The following is an 18,534-nucleotide window of genomic DNA, read 5'->3' as shown; positions in this document are numbered from 1 at the left end:
TAGTACATCCACTCAAAAGCACACAGACCAACTAGTAGCAAAGAGAGACAAGAAGTACAGAAAAAAATAAAAAAACTAAATGAGAAACATGAACTAATTTCATACTTTTTTGGTCACTTGTTCCTTTCAGTGTTCTTTTGACTGCTGTCTTACTTTCAATCTCAGGTTCCTTGCCATTGATAAACCTTCATAGTCCTGTGTGGAAATTGAGCCTGAACCCTCCTTTGCCTTCAGGGCTTATTGGCTTTCTCATATCTACTCTCCTAGCCTGATAACATCCTATCCATTGGAGCTGACAGTCATTTCTGTTTATCCTATTGAATCTGTCTGAATTTTTATTTTTAAGCTATGCACATAAATACAGTTAACTTTATAAAGGTGAACTTGACACACATAAATAAATTATTTCACATGGGTGAAGGTAAGCAGACCATAAGGCCTGAATTGATTCTCCCTGTGAATCATTCATTTCCACATGAAAGGAAACACTTGATTGCAAAGGCATGGTGGAGTGCAGTGGCCTTCTGTGCGTCTAGAGTCATCTGGAAGTACTTGGAAAAGACTGATATTAAGGAAGTTTGAGGACAATATGGGAATTAGGAAAGTGGTTGTTGTTGCTGTCAGATATAAGGAAATTGGGGAAAAACGTTGTTCTTGATATCCATAGCAACATTGATATGTAACAATATTCACTAAAATAATCAGGAACTGGGAGGAGAATCACAAAAGGTTATAATTGATCTAAGTAGTCCTTTATTTTTGCATTGTTCATCTCTATAGTTCTGTCGTTATCTAAAGTTGCAGTTTCCCTTCCAATTGAAGGGAAATACAATGTCTGCTGAGCAGAAGCATGTTAGAATATCTAAAGGAGAAGGTAGGTCTGCTTGTCTTTAACCCATTAATACATTCAACATAATTATTTCTATCTTTGTTTATCTTCATAGTTTAGTGATTTTTATGACAGAAAGACTGTACTTTATCCTGGTAAAATCTAATACCTAATTTGTTTCATGAAGCTTGAAACAAGACACTTTTGGTAAACCATTTAACTGTTTTTTTGAAGTGAATCATCATTTGTCAAGAAAAAGGTGGCAGAGTATCATCTTTCATTTTTTTTTTTTTTTTGAGATGGAGTCTTGCTCTGTTGCCCAGGCTGGAATGCAGTGGTGCGATCTTGGCTCACTGCAGCCTCTGCCTCCCGGGTTCTAGTGATTCTCCTGCCTCAGCCCTCTGGGTAGCTGGCATTACAGGCGCACCCCACCACGCCTGGCTAATTTTTGTATTTTTAGTAAAGACGGAGTTTCACCATGTGGGCCAGGCTGGTCTCGAACTCCTGACTTCAGGTGATCTGCCTGCCTCGGCCTTCCAAAGTGCTGGGATTACAGGTGTGAGCCACCGTGCCCGGCCCATCTTTCAGTTTTTAAAATTAATGTGATCCATGGTTTTACTACTGTGGAGAGGTTGCTGTAAGCCCCCTTTGTCATTTTTGATAATTGCTTGAATCTTGGGTCTGTTATTCACACAGCAACTGTTGTCAGAATACTTGCTTTCCGAGAACCAGCTGAATTTGCCTCAGGAAAGTGGGGCTTTGTCGTTACCTTTCAGATTCATCAGGCTGTTATTAGGAAGATAGGGTATGGACACAGCCTTTTCAGAACACATCTGATTCCTCCATACAAAAGTAGATGGCTCAGAAGCGTGGAGAGTGGTGGTAGGATCATTGGAAGAAGAGTAGAACTGTTATAAAGTGATTGGTGTCATTGACACAATGTCACGAGGCGCCTCTGGGAGCTAGATGGCTTATTGTACATTAAAGTTCCTTCAAGTCACATTGTACGCGTTGTAGTCAACATGCTATCCTCTCTCAGTGGTGTCCTGACATTTGAAAGCTAGATTTCTTTTCTTCCTGGGCCAACATTACTAATAACTGCGGAGCAGAATATGTTCAATGAATTTCTATCTATAAAAGCAAAGTAAAATCCCAAGTACTGTGCTGTACCACCTCAAAGTGTTAGAATAAAGCATCTGTCAGGTAGTTTTTTTTTAAGCACTGGAGAAATGCTTTTTAATAGTCTAGGACCAAAAACTTTAAGTCTTTGTGGAAAAGCGTTTTGCAGTTAGAGGGCCATGAGGCTATCGCTGGACGGAAGGGTGGAGGAGCGGTGGGGACCGGGGACCGCTTCTGTCCTCTGCTTGCTGTGATCCATCTTTAGCTGCTCCCCTGAGCCTCCATGGCAGTCAGGGAGAGACCAGAAAAAAAAGAGAATCTAAAAGTCTGGAAACAGAAGATGGGTTTTTAATCAATGTTCATTAACTGCATGCCTTTCCAGGCCCAGCAGCCACGCGCCTGGGAGGGGACAGTGTCCCACAGGCAGTCTCTGCCACCAAAGTAAGTGCCATACAGGTGGCAAAACACAAGAAGATGAATTTAAGAATAAACAGCAGGATGCGGCAAGTGCCAAAGGCAGCATCGGGGGCTGGAGTCACTTTAAGGAAGAAGGAGGAATTGGATTTTCATTCATTTATTCACTCAATTTGTTTAACCAGCATTTTTTTTAAAAGTGTGTGTGAAGTGTCCAAGGGATATAAGTAAATAAAAGAAGCCATCTGTAGATAACGCTGTGTAATGCCCTACTATGTACCAGGTGCTGTTTCAAGGATTTTACACCATTATCTCAATTAATCTTCATAACAGGAAGAGAAAACAGAAGCACTGAGAGAAGTAACAAGCCCAGGTTCCAAAGCCAGGGACTGCAGAAGCCGTCCCTGGAAGTCCTCTAAAGTCATTGATGGCCAGGTGCGGTGCTTACGCCTGTAATCCCAGCACTTTGGAAGGCCGGTGTGGGAGAATTGCTTGAGGCTAGGAGTTCAAGAACAGCCTGGGTAATATAGCAAGACCCTGTCTCTACAAAAAGTAAACCAGCCAGGTGTGGTGGTGCACACCTCTAGTCGCAGCTACTCAGGAGGCTAAGACAGGAGAATCCCTTAAACCCAGGAGGTTGAGGCTGCAGTGAGCCAAGATCATAACACTGCACTCCAGCCTTGGTGACGGAGTGAGACCCTGTCTCAAATAAATAAATAATAAAGTCATCCAAGAGCTCATAGTTGGGGGGAAGATAGAGAAAAACACGTAGTCAATAAAAATTCATCATTCTAAAACCTTTTCTCATGTCTGTTCACTTGATACCACCTCATGAACTTTTTCCCCATGTCATTAGAAACATTTGAAATGAGTAAACTTGATGGAAGCAGCCTTTTTTTTTCTGGGTGATGCCCATTTTGAGGCAGGCAGAGGCCGGAGAAGTGGATGTCAGAGCTGAGAACGGCAGCCCATGCTCCATAGTGGCTAAAACAGGTGTGTAGGCACATTGGCTGGGGGTGCTGCCAGCCTCAGCAGGCCAGTGTCAAGGCAGAAATGTGGGCAGCAACAGACTTGAGCTCTCCAAGGTGAGCATTTGGGCTTAGTAAAGTCCCCAAGCCAGGTGCCTTGGCCAACAGACAGGAACAGGTGGCTGCGCAGCCAGGGCCTGCCAGTGCTCATCAGAGGCGGGGCAGGGAGGGGCTCTGATGAGGGCTGACAGCTGGGGTGTCTCCTGGGAAGGTGCTTCCAGGAAGGCTGGACTGGCCATCCCCTAAATAAACAGCCAAGGACTCCCCTGGTGGCTGGGTCTCCAGTGCCTTAAAGGAACATGTACTCTGAGTGAGAGAGTGATCATATTTTTTTTTAAGAGATCAAGAAGAGGCAAAAGATAATTGTTTAGTAAGAAAGAAATAAGTGTTAAATCTAAAAGGGTGGCAGGGCATCCTTGTGATCCATGGATCCGCATAACGGGTTATGCAGGACTAAACCTAGAAGACAGCTCAGAGGGGAAACATGGATTTAGAAATTAGTGGTACCAGCATTGTATTATGGGCAAAGGAAAAAGAATATAGAAAGGAAAGCAAAAGACCAATACTCACTTTAAGGAATAGAGAGAGAGATAGATTGAAAATCAGCTGGTAGAGAATTTGGCCATTTTCAATAATCTAGCTTTTGTTTTTTTCCTCTGCCTCCTGGGTCCAAGCAATTCTCCTGCCTCAGCCTCCCTAGTAGCTGGGATTACAGGCGCCTGCCACACCCAGCTAATTTTTGTAGTTTAGTAGAGACAGAGTTTCACTATGTTGCTCAGCCTGGTCTCAAAACTCTTGACCTCAAGTGATCCACCTGGCTTGGCCTCCTAAAGTGCTAGGATTACAGGCATGAGCCATCGCGTCCATCCTTAAATCTAACTTACGTTACAAAAATTGGCAATAAATCTTCTTGTGTAGGAAATTTACTTTGTGGACTTACTGTCTCTAGTAAATTAACAAAGGAACTCTTTTAGAGAAAAAGAATTAAGATAAAAAGAGGAATACATCCTTAATAAGAAAAGCTACTCCTTGAATGTAGCTGTTGACACATGGTACTTTGCCAGTCAGATTCATATGGAAATGCATACTTCATTTAACAAATAACGATATTTTTGCAAATGTTAAAATTTCCCCGGAATATACTATAAAGTGAAGAAAGACTTTGATATGCTGCAAGATGACCTCACTGTTGGGAAGGGGAATGGGGAAAAGAATGTGGGGTCAGGGCCTCCGTGCTTATGGGCCTTGATCCCCGCACATAGAAATGTGGTAACTGCCTAATCCTCTAGGTTATTCTGAAAAAATTCCTGCTTTTGTTTTTCAGCTCACTGTTGAGTCCAAGAAGGCAGTTTTGATCATCCAAACAAAAAGCTTAAGATATTTAGTGATGATCTGTATAAATTATGGAAACATACTGAAGCAGTTAAAATAATTTGGCCTCAATACCAATTTTTTTTCGAGACAGAGCCTGGCTCTGTCACCCAGGCTGGAGTGTAGTGGTACTATCTTGGCACGGTGGTACTATCTCGGCTCACTGCGACCTCTGCTTCCTGGGCTCAAGCAGTCCTCCCACCTCAGCCTCCCAAGTAGCTGTTACTGTAGGCGCACGCCACCATGCCTGGCTAATTTTTGTATTTTTGTATTTTTTTTTTTTTTTTCTTTGGAGAGAGAGTTTTACTGTTGTCGCCCAGGCTGGAGTGCAGTAGCGCGGTCTCAGCTCACTGCAACCTCTGCCTCCCGGATTCAAGCGATTTTTCTCCCTGCCTCAGCTTCCCAAGTCACTAGGAGTATAGGTCCCCACCACCATGCCTGACTAATTTTTTGTATTTTTAGTAGAGGTGGGGTTTCACCATGTTGGCCAGGCTGGTCTCGAACTCCTGACCTCAGGTGATCCACCTGCCTTGGCCTCCCAATGTGCTGGGATTACAGGTGTAAGCCACCACATCCAGCCTTTAATTTTTATATTTTTTGTAGAGATGAGGTTTTGCCATGTTGCCTAGGCTGGTCTCAAACTTCTGAGCTCAAACTATCCACCTGCCTTGGCCTCCCAAAGTGCTGGGATAACAGGCATGGGCCACCACATCCGGCCCAAATATTTTCCAATAGAGTACAGAAGTTAATTCTTAGGGCCAGGTGTGGTGGCTCATGCCTGTAATCTCAGCACTTTGGAAGGCCAAGGCGGGCGGATCATGAGGTCAGGAGTTCGAGACCAGTCTGGCCAACATAGTGAAACCCTGTCTCTACTAAAAATACAAAAATTAGCCGGCTGTGGTGGTGCGCGCCTGTAGTCCCAGCTACTGGGGAGGCTGAGGGAGGAGAATCACTTGAACTCGGGAGGCGAGGAGGTTGCAGTGAGCCGAGATCATGCCACTGCACACCAACCCGGGCGACAATGCGAGACTCTGTCTACAAAAAAAAAAAAAAAAAGGGAGTTACTTTTTAGTTCCTTTAGGGTTTACGGAGTTATAGGGAGAAGAATCAAGCAGTTTCATCATTTTGAACTAAATTAATTTTTCTCCTGGGGCTTTTCTTTTTTCTTTTCTGTTTTTTTTTTTTTTTTTTTTTTTTTTGAGATGGAGTCTCGCTCTGTCGCCCAGGCTAGAGTGCAGTGGCGCGATCTCGGCTCACTGCAAGCTCCGCCTCCCGGGTTCACGCCATTCTCCTGCCTCAGCCTCCCGAGTAGCTGGGACTACAGGCGCCCGCCACCAAGCCCGGCTAATTTTTTGTATTTTTAATAGAGACGGGGTTTCAACGTGTTAGCCAGGATGGTCTCGATCTCCTGACCTCATGATCTGCCCGCCTTGGCCTCCCAAAGTGCTGGGATTACAAGCCTGAACCACCGCGCCCGGCCTCCTAGGGCTTTTCTTTCAATGAAATGAAAAGCAAATTATTCAGCGGGTCTACAGAAAGATATTAATATATTATTCATATCACTCTACTCTCAGGTCTTGGAGAATTGGACAGATAGACAGACGTACCTTACGTAACCTTTTGGGCAAATGTTAACTAAAAAGTCCATAAGGCAGAGCTGGCGTTTGGCTTGGAATTTACTGGTCAGGCAATGAGCTCATGTCAGATAGAGGGCTTTCTATAGGAAATGAGAACAAACAAGGATACCAAGCTAGTGTTTTCAAGATACTTGGGGTATCTTGGTTAGTCTTGTCTGCTTATGAGAGTAGAAGGCTCACCTCTTTGGTCATGCTTACTGATGGTGACATTTGTTTGATTGGTATCTGATTTATCATCTGTTGAATTACATTCTTTACCAGCTGGTGTTCAGTGCTCTTCCAAGCCATGAATTGCCTAATTCCTACATGAATCATTCTGCATGGGGAGTAGTGACAGCTTTCACTGTCTAACAGCTTATGGCCAGCGGCTGCTCACAGTCACCCAGCAGTGGTAGGAAATGGGAAACGTGCTGGTTAATCCAGGCTATCATTAAAAATAGTTGGCTTTTTTTGTTGTTGTTGTTTTTTAAAGGAAAGTTCGTGAATGTATAGATTTTTTTCATTTAGCAGAGGTGTATTGAGTCTCCTATTAGATCCTATTAACACCTACATACTGTGGTAACTAGTACTGAGGGGTGGGGAAGGCTACAGAAATGAATTAAGATGCCTTGTTCTCAAGGGACAGAGAGATAAGATAGATATGTAGAGTCCTCAGAAGTGATTAATTTAATGTGCTAAGTACACAGAGGGAGTAATTACATCTATTTAGGGAGATAAGGGGGCATCTGATTAGAGGAGGTGGCTTTGACATGGATGTTAAATGGTAAGTAAGAGTTCCTTGTTAGAGTTGGAACAGAAAGAAGGAGAGGGCCATTTCAACAAAGCAAATGGCATGAGCGAAAGTGTGGAGATGGGATTTTTGTTTGTTTGTTTGTTTTTGGTGACTCACCATAAAGATCCAGAAGCATGGGGAACGTCTACAGAATAGTAGAATTACAGAGACCAGATTGTGGATGGCTTTGGCTGACAAGCTAAGGGACTGACACTTTTTTTTTTTTTTTTTTTTTTGAGATGGGGTCTTGCTCTGTCGCCAGGCTGGATTGCAGTGGCGCTTGATCTCAGCTCACTGCAACCTCCACCTCCTGGATTCAAGTAATTCTCCTGCCTCAGGCTCCCGAGTAGCTGGAACTACAGGCATGCGCCACCACGCCCAGCTAATTGTTTTTTTCTTTCTTTTTTTTTTTTGTATTTTAGTAGAGACAGGGTTTCACCATTTCTGGCTAGAATGGTCTCAATCTCCTGACCTCATGATCCGCCCACCTCCGCCTCCCAAAGTGCTGGGATTACAGGCGTGAGCCACCACGCTCAGCTGGGACTGACACTTTTATTGGAGCAAACGAGTAATATGAGCAAAGTTTGTGGGGAAAGTCTAATTTTGTGTATTTATAGTTGACATGGGGATTGGAGAAAAAAAAATTGGAGATGTGGAGACTTATCTGCAGGGAACTGGTGATGGGATCTTTAGAACAAAGGTGGTAGGAAAGGTCTGGAAAGATAAAAAGGGAGAGAGGTTGTGGAAGAAGTAATGATGAGACTTAGTGTCTTGTAAATGTGTATGTCACAGAATGTATTAAGGAAGAAAGAGAAGACAAGGACAAGTTCGCTAGAAATGTGCCTCAAAGATCTGCTGAAAGTAGGCAAGTTGAGTGTAGGAACTGATGGAAGGTACGATTTTGGGTTGATTCGCTAGGGAAGCAGTTGATTGGAAATTCATGGCAAATAGTTATTAATGATGGGCTGGTACTCAGGAAAGGGTGCTGGGTCAGAGGAAGCAGAATTAAGGGTGATGAGATTGGGGTGTACGCTCAAAGATCTATTTGATGGCAGGAGTTGGAATGAGGAGAGTCAGGAGTTCAGAAGAAGAGTTAGGCGGTGAGAAGCAATGCTGTGGACATCACAGAGGAAACATCTACATAACCTATTAGCACCTTATATCTGAAGAGTGAAGACATAAGGGTTAACGAGACTCCTGGGCAGTAGTGGTGCCATAATGAGGGCAGAGAAGTCGTGGCAGAATCGGGTGTGGGATCTGAGGGATGTGTGCTACCATTGGGTAGATTGAGGGGTAGGGAAGTGAAAGTGATGATTTTTGTTTCCACTTTTAATAAGATACCTGCAGGAGAGTTAAAATGTTCTGTCTAACAGACTGTTAGAGATTTGCAAGAGAGTGTTTGGGGCTACAGCTGTAGACTTAGGACAGTTGAAGAGAATGAGATCCATGAGGAACTGACTGATTAAATAAAAGCAGAAAAGACGAGAAAAGAAATCTGGAGTTAGAAAGCTACAGGTAAAAGAGCAACTATGAAGGATTTGTTGGACTTCATTGAAGGATTAGTTATATGTGTAGGAGAATGAAGAAAATATTGCACTATATCATAGAAGCACTGGAAAGGGGGTTTCAAAAAGAAGGAAGTAGTAACAGTGTCAAATAAGGCAGACAGGAAAAGGAAAGTAAGAGAGGTGAAAAGGTTATTGGAATTAGTTTTTGGGTGGTGAGGGCTAATGTTTGATTGGGGTAGATGGAAGAATGGAGGGGCCCACCATTATGTAACACTCATTTTGATTGGCTAGGCTAACCTATGGGTGTTCACTCAACTATAATTCCTTTTCCTCTGTGGTTTAGTTTTTCTTTCATCTTTCTCTATTAAGTCTCTAAGCTTTGTGCATCTGTGGTCTTTATTCCTTTCATATATCCAACTTCATTATGTTCTAGGTATAATAGTACCCTAGAGACCTCTGTCTTTTAAAACTTGATTCTCTATCTATGAATCAGACCTGAATTAAAATCCAAGTAATTCCTCTGAGACTTCAGTCTCTAAGTCTAAATCTGGGAGCAGTTGCTTTTGATGCCTTCTCCTACCTCAACAATACCTTCTTGGCCTGACTTTTTGTTTCAATGTAATTTAAGACTAAAACCTGGCTCCGTTATTTATGTTTCATTTTTGAGGGTGCATGAAGTGAAATTTGGGGAGATTCTCTGATAAGTAATCACAGATCGATAGCCTAGAGGGATCTCTGGCAGCTGGAAGGGCAAAATCCTTGTCTTATGGAAAAAAGTTTCGTTTCTGAAGTTCCTTTGTCATTTGGTTGAGCGAATACATTTGTTCCTCAGCTCACAGCAAGAGCCATAAACAGTGGACAGCTTCTTGCAAAGGCCTAGGACTTATGTAACATGTAACTACAGTAGAACCCAATTGCCATTGTCATCTTATTCTAGAGGACAGATTCAGGATATAAGGAATACCCCCACCATCTTTCTGCTCCTCAGTAATTCTAGGTTTCCTTTTCTCTCCAACTGCGTTCATTTATTTTTTAACTTTTGTGGGTACTTAGTAGGTATATGTATTTGTGGGTTACATGAAATGTTTTGACACAGGCATGGAATATATAATAATTTTATTGTGGAAAATGATGTATCTATCCCGTCAAGCATTTATCCTTTGTGTTACAAACAATCCAGTTATACTGTTTTAGTTATTTTAAAATGTGCAATTAAATTATTGACTATAGTCACCCTGTTGTGCTACCAAATACTAGGTCTTATCATTCTTTGTTTTTTTTTGGAACTCATTAACCATCCCCACCTCTCCCACAAACCCTGCCACTACCCTTCACAGCTTCTGGTAACCATTCTTCTACTCTCTATCTCCATGAGTTCAGTTGTTTTGATTTTTCGATCCCACAAATAAATGAGAACATGTGATGTTTGTCTTTCTGTGCCTGGCTTATTTCACTTAACATAATGGCTTCCAGTTCCATCCATGTTATTGCAAATGACAGGATCTCATTCTTTTTATGGCTGAATACTTCACTGTGTATATGTTCCACATTTTCTTTATCCATTCATCTGTTGATGGGCTCTTAGATTGCTTTCAAATCTTGGATATTGTGAATAGTGCTGCAACAAACACCTCCAACTGTGTTTATAGTTGTAGGCAAAGACAGACATTCTTCTGCACACATGGTAGTGAATGTGCTCATAGAGGATTGAGCTCCAGTGGGGGAGAGTTCACTGGAGGGACACCGTACACTGAACTGGGCCCTTAGCAGGGGTTAGGGAGGCCCTTGGAGAGGACTATACAAACGGTGTTCAGAATTCACCAATGGAGCAGGCATAGACAGCATCACGTCCAAGGGTGAGGATGTAAGGAGGAAATGGAGCCCTTTCAGGAGTCCTAATCCTTTTTTGAAGTCTTTTGCCCTTTGTATTAATTTAATATAATTAATATAATTTAATTTTTATAACAGCCTGAGGGGTAGGTAGAACCTATTTCCATTTTACAGATAAACTAACTGGGGTTCAGCAAATGAAGAAAATTACAGGTTACTTACACTGCAAACAAGTTGATAGAGCTTGGATTTGAACTGATCTATTGGATTCAGAATCTCTTCGCAGATACCACATTGCCCTTCATATAGACAGGAGTAAAACCTGCTTATGTGTAGAGAGCTTTTTTATGGTTTTGTATCTGAAAATCCAGGACCATGTATTGTCCGTCTCTGATTTCTCATCTTCTCTTCCTCACTCATTTCTTGTCTGTGATTTGTTCTTTGGGTTGACATGATACTCCCCATCCTAGAGACAGACAGTGTCTTGTTTGCATCCAAAACAGGAAGAGTTTCCACATCTCTGGGAGAGCTGGTGTGTCTCTCTGCTGCATTCCTTCTATCTTGGGGGCAGGCGGAGCACAAGTGTGGCTGTTAGGCACAACAGAACAGCTGTAGTCACCCGCCAGTTGACACCAGGGCACATGGTGTCATGGTCGCATTACTGGAGTGTGTCTGGCTCAAGCTGCTGCATGATTGGCATTTATTGGGGCCATTGTCAGGGGAAGAATTCTATGTACTTTGTAAGAACCATTTCGTAACACCTCATTTTCCATTTGCCACATGTTCTTATAAAAATATCATGAATCCAAGCTTTTTGCATGAAGCCAAACTGCAGCTTGCCTGATTCATGTACTACTCCTGAGGGATTCTGGTTTTGACTTGGCCTCATGGGCTTCCATTTTCTGTGAGATCTTTGAACAAAGTTATATTTTCACCCTAATTTCAGTGTGGCTAAATTAAATATGATGCATATTTTGTTCAACTAATATGCTAAGTATAGAAAAAAGGACCACAGGGGTAATAAATCATTAATAAATTTGGTGGTGACAGCTGGTAGATTGTTACCTTGAGAAAAATAAGAGACTCATTGACAACAACTAAGAATAGCAAATGTAAATTCTCTTTGCTTAGATAATCTTTTTATGAAGCTTCTTCTTTTTTTTAATTTAAAATGATGAAACGAAACTAACAAAGTATTTCCTTTTTTGTTATTTTGCAGAAAAAACCACTGTCTGCAATAATAAAGGAAGTCTGTGATGGGTAAGTGTTACTCAGGATTTATCTAAGGCATTCTAGTTGATAAATTGACAAGCAAATAATATATTTCCAGTAGAATAGTAAAATATTATTCATAAGTCACCCACTGACTTGCTCAAAGTCAATAAGAATTACTGTGTAGGAATATCACACCCTTTTCCAACAGAATTCACCATTAGTCCTCAAAGAGCAGAAAGTGTGAAATGGCTGTTATGTGCACAGTGGGGTTGGCTTTATTTATTTTAGGAAGTTGTGTTCCTTTTGTCCTACCCAGCAGGGAGTACTCGAAAGGTTTTTGAGGACACAGTATACACTTGATCTGGTATAAACTGAGAGGACCACTCAGGTCCCCATAGAGGATGAAAGAATTGAACAGACAAGGCAGTGGGTAATTGTGCTGCTCCGTGGGATCTCACACTGATATGACTTTCCTGCTTCTTTGTGGCTGCTCTAAACAATACAAAGGAAATGTATATATGGTAGCTGCATGACTTTTTTTTTTTTTTTAAACCAGAACTGTGAAAATAGTTGTGTTAACTGAAATTTATATAAGGTCTAGAGTACTTAATTGGAGTGTTTCAATCTGCATCAACTATAGTGATAGGGGATTGTAGAATACAGAGACAATTAAAGTGTGCCAACTTTCAAAAACTTAAATTGCATTTATTTTCTTTGTTTTTCTTTCTTTGCTTCGATCCCTTAAAATAAGTAGAATTGTAAAGATTTGTATTTAAATCTCCCACACCAAGCCTTGAGGATGAAATGCTTAAAGGTGAGCAGTAGGCCTAGCATCAGGTCTAGACAGTCTACACATAAAATGATTGGTCTCAGGGTAATGGAAGGTAGGCTAAAGTCATTTTGCTTTAGGAACTGCATTGTGGTATATGTTGGGATTGGTCCAATTCCAATCACAGGGTGCTTAGTTCATCCAACACTAAAAAATTGTAAAAATGAAAATGGCCACTTTCATTTTTCTAATCAGTATACGCTTGTATTTTTAAGGTGGTCTCTTGCCAACCATGAATATTTTGCACTGCAGCATGCCGATAGTTCAAACTTCTATATCACAGAAAAGGTAGGTCAACTACATTATTTAATATGGGATACATATTGAAGGAAAGTAAATCATGATGATGTTTTCTCTGTTTGGGCCTAGACATGCAGGTCTAAATTTTAGGTCTCTACTATCCATGAAAATAGAGTCTGTAAAGCAAACAACTGCTACTTTAGAATCCACAAGATGATATTTGCCAGCTCAAGAGTAAAGACCAAATATGTTTCGTGTCTTGTTTAGCAACTGCAGTTGCCTTCTAACAGCGAATATGTCTCTCTTGCTGCTTGGTTAAAGAATATATTTGATACTTAATGACTTAGTTGGGTTTTCCTTTCTCAGATTTTGTTTTTTCAAAGTAGCCTCTAACCCTTGCTTAAAGTACGTGAAATAATGACAAGAAACCTTTTCAAATGTGGCATTATGTATGTAGGCACTAAGAGTGTTCTATGAATCTTGGGAACCCAGCTCTCTTCTTGGGTGATTTTAACTCTTTTTTAGCAAGATTAAAGGAGGATGAGGGATTTGTGAAGACAGCAATGGCCCTGGGAGCAAGTAAAATTAATATGTACAAGATCCCTGACAGAGGAAGGGCACACTGGAATTTATTGAGTGCATACTGCATGCCAGGAACTGAGCCATGCACATTACATCTGTTTAGGATTTCTTCCTTAAGACTAACCTGGGCTATAAAAATACTGGCTTTGGTTAACAGGTACGAAACTGAATCATTGAGGACAAATGGTTAGACTAATGCTTCATACTTGATTCTACAAGAAGCAAGTTTAGATTTTTGTGCTTCTTTGATTTTTGTCTTTTGGAATTTCCACAATACTTTTGTATCCAACACAACTTTAGGTTGAGCTCACTGAAATGCATATGAGCCAGTTTTGTCTTCTAAACTGATAATCTTGGGGGTCAGCAGGGAGGGAAGGAACAGCCTTGGTAACAGCTGTTATTATAACAAGGTGGCCAGTGCTGAAACAGAAGTGAGTACAAAGTACTCTTGAAGGAGGGAGAATCGGGTGGCCTCAGGCTTCAGTGTCTTGCAGGCTTTGTCCCAGTCAGTAGTCCCTAGAGTGACTGTAATTTTATCCATGAATCAGGTGGTGGTAGAAGGTGGAGGCAGTAACAAGGGTCCTACTTCCACTTATGACTCCCTTGCTGTACCCCAAAGAAGGAGGGAGGGCATTCAGTTCAGCAGGAGAGAGGCCTCAAAGGCCTGAATGCTTCTCAGAAATTGCTTCGTTCTTCCCAGATGAACACTGGGAATTTTGTAACTATGCTGTTTTCTTCTTCACATTGATTGTTACAAAGCTGGGGACTGGGCCAGGTGCAGTGGCTCACGTCTGTAATTTCAGCACTTTGGGAGGCCAAGGGGGGCAGATCACTTGAGGTCAGGAGTTCGAGATCAGCCTGGCCAACATGGTGAAACCCCGTCTCTACTAAAAATACATAAATTAGCTGGGTATGGTGGTGGGCGCCTGTAATCCAAGCTGTTCGGGAAGCTGAGGTGGGAGGATCACTTGGACCTGGGAGGCAGAGGTTGCAGTGAGCAGAGATCGTGCCACTGCACTCCAGCCTGAGCGACAGAGCGAGACTCCATCTCGAGAGAGAAAGAAAAAACAAAGCTGGGAGTTAACAAGTGAACTTGATTTCCTGGCATGCCTTGTATATTAAGTTTACCTTTGATTCCTTTGACTTAAACGTTTAGTTTCCTGTCTCTATTTTCCCTTTGCTTCAGTTTCTTAATGTTTTTCATTTATTTTATACTGCATCTATATAATTTGCATGCTATTCTTTGTGAGATTAAAGACGTTGTATAGAAATCCAAGTTAAATGATAGCAGTTAAAGGTATTGCCATGGTTTCATTCATACCAGTTAGTGAGTAGTGAAATCAATTCAATTAGTTGTCAGAGCATTAAACACTGGAACATAGTAGAGTAGATTAGGTCAGAGTTTATCTCCTGTGTTGCTTGTGAAATATTTGTTCCACCTACCCACATGTATAATACATGTAGATTACACTGGTGATTTACCCTGGGTTGTGGTAAAAAAGCTGTTGAGTCGTGAATAGTTCTGGCTCTGAATAATCCGTGCTGGTAGATGGCCCCCGGTGGTGTCTTGTCTTCTGTCACCATTGTCTGGAGACCTCAGTGTAGTGAAGATTACTAAAGATGGGGTTCTCAGACTTCATAGAGAACATAAGCATGGTACAGTGAACCCTTAAAAAAATCTGTAGGGCTTTAGATCCCAACCCCAGAGACTCAGAGTGAGTGGGACTTGGATATGGCCTGGGAGTTTTCATTTTTAAGGCACCCTCTGGGCAGTCTCATGCTGGATACCTGGAACCACTGGGAGAAACAGCCCTGGGGCCTATTTTCTAAAGAGCTGGAACCCGTGTGTACAGGACATTATGCCTTCTGTCCGGAAGTTGTGCACAAAGTTCAATTTAGGAATGTGGGCTGGGCACGTGGTTCACATCTGTAATCCCAGCACTTTGGGAGGCCAAGGCGGGTGGGTCACCTGAGGTCAGGAGTTCGAGACCAGCCTGGCCAACATGGCAAAACCACGTCTCTACTAAAATACAAAAATTAGCTGGGTGTGGTGGCACATGCCTGTAGTCCCACTCAGGAGGCTGAGGCAGGAGTATCACTTGAACCTGGGATGTGGAGGTTGCGGTGAGCCAAGACTGTACCACTGCACTCCAGCCTAGGTGACAGAGCAAGCCTCCATCTCAAAAACAAAAACAACAGCAAAAAACAAAGTATGTAGGAATGTGTTTGTGTGCTGCCATTTCTTGGCATAATTTGAAAATTATTAACATCATATAATGGTTATGCTTTTTTCCTAATTAAAATTCATGTATACTCAGAACATTCAAACTATTGAGAACGGAGGAAATTATTATTTTATGGTGCATCTTAGTTATTTTCTGGGAATCTTGTTTTGCCTTAGGACATTCTTGAAGTTGAGTTTATAAAGGACTGGCCACAAAGTCTGTCATGGAGTTTTTCATCTTCATTGGGCTGTAGCAGAGATTATTCTTTTATGAAGAGTTTAAGGAGTGAGAAGACTCATCTTCCCTATCATAGTTCTTTGTTTGTAAATACGGTGTCATTGCTCTTCCTCATGCAGCTGTCACTGGGCACAGCTGTGGGTGTGCATGTGTCACGGAGCTCAGCACGCACAGAGCAGGAGATGACGGTGACTCCTGGCTCCACAGGGTCGATCCTGGGCTGCCTTCAGTTTGCTGCTTAGTCCATCTAGTTCCTTGCAAGTATTCCTAAAAATACAGACATTTTTTCCCATTTTAAAAATAATGTACTTAGCATCATCTTGGTTACTTACAGCCCAGTGATTTGTTAGGTAATATTTTCGTCACCATGGTAACCAGTGACTCATTTTTGAAACTTGTGCATGCTGTTAGTTACTGATTTTCCCTTATATATGAAACCGTCTCTGTCTTTTCGCTGAAGATGAAAATCACCTGTAGTTTCAGAAAAAAAAAAATTCTCTAGCTGGCCAAACAATCCAATAGAAATAGTGGTTGATGGATGCTTGTGATTCTCTTCTAAGATCCTCCGGAAGGCACTTTCCCTGCTTTTCTAATGTTCTCCAAGCCCATTTTTTGAAATAGTCTTCCTTTGCTTATTAGGCCATTAACTGAGGTTTTTTTTTGGTGCAGTGGGGGGAAAATGTCATGTTAAGTAGCATTCAGCAGAAGCATTGCTTGGAAATGCCTCAGAGAAAGTTAAGATTCAATGATTCACAAGTTCAAATTCTGCTCTAGAAACTTAACTATTTCAGGGTGATGTCCAGGAGAGAGAGAGAGGGAGAGAATAAAAAATGATAAGTGAAGGGTATGTTTAGGTGGAATTTGTCTTTTGAATAAGAATTCTACTGAGACAGCACTAAGCATTGTTAGTTTATGACCCTCATCACAGTCCAATGATGCAGGTATTGGTGTCTTCATTTTACGAGAAAAGTGAGACTGAGAGAGGTTACTCAACAACTTGTGTGGGTCGTACAGGTCAGAAGTGGACAAGCTGAGACTTGGACCCAGGTAGGTCTGAACCCAGAGCTCTCTATGCCATCTCTGAGAAACCCTCTGTACCGTTGCCTCAGCCCCAATTTGTTTATGATGCCCTTTCTTTGGGCATCACTGTCATCAAGCCAGTGATCCTAATGGTAACTGCCTCAAAAACAATAAATACAGGAAGTTACAGACTATGAACACTGGTTACCAGCTTCAGTCTGTGGCTTCCTTATTCCTTCTGAGGGTAACTTGGAGGAAGTTGTAACAGGTAACCTTCCACTTACTAGAGCTTCACAAAGTGCATTTATATTTGCCTTTGGTATGGATCGTATAACTGCCTAAGGCAGTGTGATTGCACGAATACCATTCCTTTTAGACAAACAGGAAAATTGCCTTGTCATCCCTAATCCTAAGCTTGTATGGAGGTGAGTCCCCAGAAAACACAGGGCACAGTAGAGGAAGCCATGAGGAGGTTAGGTTGTGTGCTTGTGGATAATTGAGATTTTATTATGATTGCAGGATGATACTCACTTCCTCCATACTGAGACCTACTCTAGCATGTATGAAGTACAGTGATGTATCGCTAATGTCTTATTTAGATAAATTCCATATCTTGTAATCACAGAAATAAGCTAAGCCTCATTCAGGCCCTCTCTGCAAAGCTGGCCCCAGGCACCTTTGGTAAGGAAGTAGGGTTGTTTGGGGGGCACCCCCTTTTTTGTCTTTCCCACTTCCTAAGTGCCCTGGGTTCTCAGACAGCCCCTGAACCTCCCAGAATCCCTGGCAGCCAGAATTGTGCACTCCCTTGGAATTGTACATTTCATTCTGGTCGGGAGACGATTCCACTATTTTGCAGAATTCAGTTCAACTATCATGCTTTGGTAGATCCAGCTGTAAGTAAGCAGGGTAATCCCAGTCTCCAGAAAGGATTAAGGCTTAGAGGTAAGCAAGGATGAAGGCCTGGGAGGGAATCAAAGGAGATGGACAGGGAGAAGCCTGCAGTCCTATTTTCCAGCTCTGGTTTCTGTGCTTACTGTCTTTGCATCCTTGTGAGAGACCTGCTGTGACTTTTCAGTCCCTGCCCCTTTGCTTAAATCACTTTATGCTTGTCTTTGTTACCCTCAATCAAAGAGCTTTCTCTAGGGCAGGCATTTTAATTTGAGCAAACTCATGCCCAGGAAAGCTGTACATTTCCTAAACCAGCCAAATACCCTATGCAACATTCCCTTTCGTGCTGCCTTTGGTGAAGGACTCTGGATTTGATCAACTGAAGTCACTGTGGCTACCTCAGCAAGACACACCAGCAGCCCTGGGCTAGCTCCTCTTGGGCCAGTCCACAGGCAATAATGGGTGGAGAAAAATGTTCCTGCCTGATATGGTTTGGCTGTGTCCCCACCCAAATCTCATCTTGAATTGTAGCTCTCATAATTCCCACATGTTGTGGGTGGGACCTGGTGGGAGATAATTGAATCAAGGGGGAGGTTTCCTCCATACTGTTCTCATGGTAGTGAATAAGTCTCTTGAGAGCTGATGGTTCTATAAGGGGAAACCCCTTTCTCTTGATTTTCATTCTCTCTCTTGTCTGCTGCCATGTAAGATGTGCCTTTTGCCTTCCACCATGATTGTGAGGCCTCCCCAGCCACATGGAACTGTGAGTCCATTAAACCTCTTTTTCTTT

The 18,534-nt window shown here is 42.1% G+C and overlaps 1 protein-coding gene across 17 annotated transcripts in view; it reads left to right on the top strand.

Moving 5' to 3' along the window:
* Positions 1–18,534, top strand: part of ELMO1 (engulfment and cell motility 1) — a 592,158-nt gene that overhangs the window by 121,398 nt on the left and 452,226 nt on the right. For all 17 annotated transcript variants that reach the window (XM_019031281.4, XM_055347629.2, XM_055347626.2 and 14 more), the window contains 2 exons: positions 11,728–11,768; positions 12,768–12,840. In XM_019031281.4, coding sequence (XP_018886826.1) covers positions 11,728–11,768; positions 12,768–12,840 — 114 coding nt within the window. The remainder of the gene's footprint in view (positions 1–11,727; positions 11,769–12,767; positions 12,841–18,534) is intronic.

Source organism: Gorilla gorilla, chromosome 6 (genome assembly GCF_029281585.2).
Source record: "Gorilla gorilla gorilla isolate KB3781 chromosome 6, NHGRI_mGorGor1-v2.1_pri, whole genome shotgun sequence".
NCBI classification, from domain to species: Eukaryota; Metazoa; Chordata; class Mammalia; order Primates; family Hominidae; genus Gorilla; species Gorilla gorilla.
Note: the sequence above shows the minus strand (reverse complement) of the source record. Positions and strands in the feature narration are given on the sequence as shown.